Genomic DNA, 6,000 nt, shown 5'->3' with positions numbered 1-6,000 from the left:
TTAAGGATGCCCACAGGCATAATGTGGGTTTTATTAGTTCTAAACCAGGCCATCATGGATGCCCATACAACTGCTGGACAAAATAATATGGCTGCTTCATGCAGCCAATTGATGAAACATTAACTACAAATTTCATGAAGGAAGCTGGGCCAAAAGAAGAGTTTTTAGAATAATATGCGAAAAGATTTATCACACACCTAATCAATATAATCAATACAAATTTCCAACAAAAATAGCCTTTAGAACTGTAACAGTCTAAGATTAAAATTCTATATATTTGTAATTGGAGATTTTAAAACAGTGATAGAAATGCACAACAGGTCAATCTCCAGCTGTTGTTCAGCACAACATTTCCTGGTCTATCAAACAATCCATCATTAAAATAATGCAGCAAAATTCTGTGAGAGTTGGGGGCTTTACTTGGAGCAAAGCTTTGGTTTCACATGATTTTCCACATATTGCACAGTCAAGACTAACTAAAGGTCCCTCAAAAGCAGGGGTTCTCAACTTTTTTCTGCCATGGACCCTTACCATTAACAAAGGCGTCTAAGGACTCCTCCTCTAAAAGGTACTTCTGATTCTAGAGCCCGTGCTCTGATTTAACACTTTCTGAACATAACCACTGCTTAAATCATATTGTCAAAGTCCATCAACAGCAGTTCAATGACTAAATCCAGTTAGATCCTGGGGGACCAGACTTTGTAGACTTATGAATATTACTTAAACATTACACTAAATCGGCCTTCCATTTGGAGCATAACATGGATAAAGGTACCAATGACAGCCGACACCTTGTTTACCCTGCACAATTATCCTGGGAAACCCACAGTATGGCTTTATATCACTGATAAAAATTATTCTATTAGCTTATATTTCATAACTGTGTTTGCTGCTGGAGAAAATCTAAATGGAATTGCTGAAGTTGAATGTCTTTTGTAGTGCAGTTCTATCCATCATCTCAATTTTAATTGTTTTATTAATTCTCAAGTTACAGTTATGTTGCATTGGATTGTTTTTTCCATACATTTACAGTTTTGGTAATTTATGCTAGATAATAAACTATAATGTTTCAAGCAACCAGATAAAATTACAAGATGGAAAACATATATAATCACAAAGCAGACACAGGATCCTTTGCCTTATTAAATATTTATCTTTACATCTGAGTAGTGTCACTAGCTGCTCTTTGTAAAGAATGGCAGAATGACATAAATGTGTGAAAAGAACCAAGAAGCAGCAACATCCTTCAAAGAAATGGCTCAATATCAATCTCAAGCGCAGAGCAGGGCATGGTCAGTTCAAATTTGGTGATAACATCAGGGTGAAGAACTCCCAGCTTGCCTATGCTCTGACCTTTAGCAAAGATCTCTGCACATCGACCCGGGAAGAAAGTGGAATCTATAAAAGGAAGAAACAGAACAAAAACCATCAGTATTTCTCTATCTTCAATAACCAGCAGATGCAATTCACTTCCATCACTCTGCCCTGCAGCTGGTAACTGATAACAGCTTTAATTAAATCTCAAACAGCTTTAAATGAAAATTTATAATTGTCTTCCGCAGGTCAGGAGTAAGCTACGCTTTGATGATGGTGGTCAACACCCTGTTTTTTTTTTCAGAATCCAAATGAGTAACTAGTCTTTATCACATTTTCAAGATAATTAACCATCAAAGGCACAAAATGCTCTTCACCAAAGAACCAAGCGGTAAAATAATTAAAAATGTGGAGTTAATTTCACTATTTTTTTTAAAGGATGCAACAGTGGTTTTTTGTAACAATTCTTACTAGTGTTGTTGCTTCCTTCCTGTTTTGTCTCACTTCTACATCAGCAAACAAACTTTCTGCAAATGATTGCAAGGCAGTTGGCTGTTTTTAGACATCTGAACTAGTCTTAGGTCATTTTTCTCTGCTGAAATCCTCACATTCTGCACATTCCTTCTTTCTGCCTTCCCTAAACTAAGGATCAGAAATGATCTACAGAAAATACCCTTTTCATATTCTGCAATCAAATGTCCCTTTTTGATATAAAGCAAAAGTGCAAATTAGTATTAAAAAGTATTAAAAAATAACTCATCTCCTTCTACCTTAGGCCACAAACTTATCAATCACCCCTGATGAGTTATTAACCTCAAACTTTCTGCATAATCACTCAAAGAGTTGAACTGCATGTGCATGTAACGAGAGCTGTATAACTCATCTCCTTCTACCTTAGGCCACAAATTTATCAATCAACCCTGCTGTGGACACTTTCTGGAGGTCCAAGATCCGTATGCTCCACGACCGCTGGACTACGTGTGTAAATGTAGGAAGGGTCTATGTTGAAAAATAAATGTGCTAGGTTTTCTAAAATTGACTCCCTTTACCTTAGGCCACGAACTTATCAATCACCCCTCATATGACTTTGAAAAATTCAATTGGTCTACAAAATCTAGATTCTAAAACTAAAATTTTAAATTCAAAAATTGCTATACCAGATAAAGAGCCATCACCTGCTGTACATCAAAACTTGCTCTTACCAATGAATGTCAGTGGTACTTGGCCCTGCAAACTGCTTAAACTGCAAGGTGAAAATGGGATGATGGCATCTGAGTAAATTGTCAGCAACTGTGTAACATCTTAACCAATCATTCTGAAGGATTTTGAATTGAATGGTACAAAACCCAAAAGAGGAAATATCTGTTAATAGTAGTGTCTAATGTCAAACCAGATACTGAATGAAAAGTAAATAGGTGGAAAGAATATTTCAATAAGGGAAGATCTTTTTTTAAAAAAAAAGAACCCCAGTAATAACTAAGATCTAAAGGAAAGCGCACACCGATAATTATTCATTTTCAGAGGTGGACAAGATTACTAGTAATTAATAATATTCCACCACTCAATGCACTGTCAGATTGAGAGAAGGTTTCATGTTACAGCAGAATAGATGCACATAAAGCCTTTGAATTCTTTGTCCAACTGCACAACTGGCTTCTTTGAAGTTATAAATATCTGCAAGGGCAACAAGCCTCAGATTTACTTTGACCAATTCTGTCCAATTATTTTTCCACATATTGAGGCAAACTCCCATTTTCCCTACATACACCATTTCTTTAAAGAAAAACAGGGAAGAAGTTAATTTACACAAGTAAATGTGTCTAGGTCAGCAGAGATATACTTTAGTATCTTTTACACACTGAACTGAACACACTGATGAGGGAGAGGGAGAACTGGAGAGTCCGTCATCGTGCCCGACGCTGGTCCCCTAGGCCTGAGTCGAAGTAGTAGTAGTATCTTTTACACATCTCCAATTTGCATATTTAAATTACTTTAATGGGATGAAAGTGAAAGTAGTCTCCATTCTCATTTTTGAAGATCTACAAATCAAAAACTTCCAAAACAGCTTAGTCATACATTAGTCCTTCAAGCTCCTCTGAATGCTTGATTCCAATTATGTCATTTTATTTTGGAGTACTGTCTTTTTGGAGAGTTCAAGAAATTGATTTGAAAAGAACTTGATTTTCCCAAAGCTGGAAATCAAGTGAAGAATTAATGATTGTCCTTGTAACTTAAAACAAAACATCACTATTCACACTGAAGATTGTGAAATTACTCCTGAAGAGTTTGTTTTCTTTTCTCCCCTTTTTAATTCCTCAAAATGGCATTTCATTAGTTTCTAATTTCCCTTGTACAAGAAAATTAAGTGTTTATAGTGCAGCCATTTTAATTATGCTTAGTTATCAAAAAGCAGCATGTATTGGCCAGATGGGACACACAGTAGAAACCCACACCAATGAGCACAGGAGGTGAGTCTTTTTGGGTTACCCAGAGAAATTGGCAGTAGCAGAACACTGCATTCTCTATGGCCATAGGACTGACTTCAACAGCACAAAGCTACTGTGGCTTTTGGGCCTGTCTGGTAAAGGAAGTCATTAAAATAGAACTAGAGGAAAATAATCTTAACAAAGACGAACATTTTGCTCTAAGTAAGAACTGGAATTCGATTGTAAACCAGGCAGAGCAGAAACCTGATTGGATGAGGAGTAACCAATAAGGAGGGACAGACTACAGGGGTATAAATACCACCGGACTAGACATGCCCAGGCATCATCCCTGAAGATGGCAGAACTGATCATTGAAACATGAGTTATAATCAATACCTGTACACAGCTGGAAGCCCAAGAAGAGTTTATTCGTTATGCTTAGCTAGGGTAAAAATTCTTCTATAATCAAAGTGAAAGATGATTTGTTGCATCAGTTTTACACAGTTTGAGATAAATGATGCTTGGCGAAGAATTGCTTTAATAGCCTGGTCGAAAATAAACGTAATCAAATATGAGACTGATTCAACTACTACAGACCTAGAGTATTGCAATTTTTTTGGAACTGGGCAAAAAACCAAAAATTTAAACTAGACTATGTTCCAACACAATGGTGAGGGCTTCTCTTTCTCACCCCAAATCACCCAGGTTCTTGCTGTAAAAATTTTCATCTAGCAAGTACTTTTCATTAACATTTTTTGCTACACTGGCAGAAGTGATCACCTGTCTACTTGAGACTCCATTAGATTTTCACTCCAGTTTCTCCTCATTTGTCTGATAGAAAAGCAGGTACAATAAATGTTCAGCAATCACTCCATGTCTTCTTGGAGTCATTCAGCAGATGGATTCCTTACCACATGGTGAAACTGACAATCAGCTTCTGGCTGTGTTTCTCATTTGGCAAATAACAACCACACTGACTGACAGCTCAATGTATTGATGAAATCCAAAGACACCCATTAATTAATAAGTGGTGGCATCATTCTGCATCCCAATTCAGTCTATTAAATTCCTTTTTTAAACAACAAAAATATTTTTCCAACAATTCGAATTAAGGGTCCACAGTGGATGGGTTACACTTTCCACTAGTTTTTATGTACAAGTTCTAGTTACGTATCAGAACATTGAAAGTTTGATAAAATAGCATCTAGTCACACTGTGTGTCATTTCTGATTTTTAAAGTAGCAAAATTAAATTTTAAAAACTGGTTCAACTTCAAATCCACAAAAACAAAAGTGGACCACAACATTGTGCTAAATGAAAAGCATAGTGAATAGTTCTTCAAAAGCATATCTTGTTTAATACAAAACCTTAGAAATGGACTAACTGCCTCCTCAGGAAGTTTAAAATTAATAGTCACTGCGTCTTCATTTGACTCAAGTACTTATTAAAAGCATTTCCCAGTAAAGCAACCAGATGCAGTCTTAGTGTCTGAATTGAACAGGTGTAAAGCCTCTCAGGTAGTATGTCTAATCCCTTTAGGTTAAGCACCCTTTCCACACATCAAAGAACACATCAACAAAAGATACCACTGTCAGATCCAGAGACAGAATCCAGTGGTTAAAACCAGCACATAACTTCACTATTTCCCCAGTCTTTGCACTGCTGGATCTGGGAAGAAAGTGATGTTATCTGTTGGTTCATGGTAATGAATCATTATATTATTTTAGTATCATTAAGTATTCTGTCCCTCTTCTCTCTATTTGCACACAACGTAGAATTACATCACAGTTATAATACAACAAAATGCTATCTGGTTTAACTCATCTTCTCTTACCAATCAAGAATCCAACCTGACAATCAATACTGAACACATAGATTTCTGATCTAACACAATGCAAAATGTAGAAGAATAAAAGCCTGTAATTTAAATTCATGGTAAGTGTACAGCAAGGTGTCTATATTTTTAGAAACATAGACAACCTACAGCACAATACAGGCCCTTTGGCCCACAAAGCTATGCCGAACATGTCCTAACCTTAGAAATTACCTAGGGTTACCCATAGCCCTCTATTTTTTAAACTCCATGTACCTATCCTGGAGTGTCTTAAAAGACCATACTGTATCCGCCTCCACCACCACCGCCGGCAGCCCATTCCACGCACTCACCACTCTCTGCGTAAAAAACTTACCCCTGACATCTCCTCTGTACCTATTTCCAAGCACCTTAAAACTATGCCCTCTCGTGCTAGCCATTTCAGCC

At 36.8% G+C, this 6,000-nt stretch overlaps 1 protein-coding gene across 2 annotated transcripts in view; it reads right to left on the bottom strand.

Moving 5' to 3' along the window:
- Positions 1 to 6,000, bottom strand: part of farsb (phenylalanyl-tRNA synthetase subunit beta) — a 65,692-nt gene continuing 59,692 nt past the window's right edge. For both annotated transcript variants that reach the window (XM_072254611.1, XM_072254612.1), the window contains one exon: positions 1 to 1,398. In XM_072254611.1, the coding sequence (XP_072110712.1) occupies positions 1,247 to 1,398 (152 nt within the window). In that variant the 3' untranslated portion in view covers positions 1 to 1,246. The remainder of the gene's footprint in view (positions 1,399 to 6,000) is intronic.

Source organism: Mobula birostris, chromosome 4 (assembly GCF_030028105.1).
Source record: "Mobula birostris isolate sMobBir1 chromosome 4, sMobBir1.hap1, whole genome shotgun sequence".
NCBI classification, from domain to species: Eukaryota; Metazoa; Chordata; class Chondrichthyes; order Myliobatiformes; family Myliobatidae; genus Mobula; species Mobula birostris.
The sequence above is the reverse complement of the archived record's forward strand: the minus strand, read 5'-3'. Positions and strand labels throughout refer to the sequence as shown.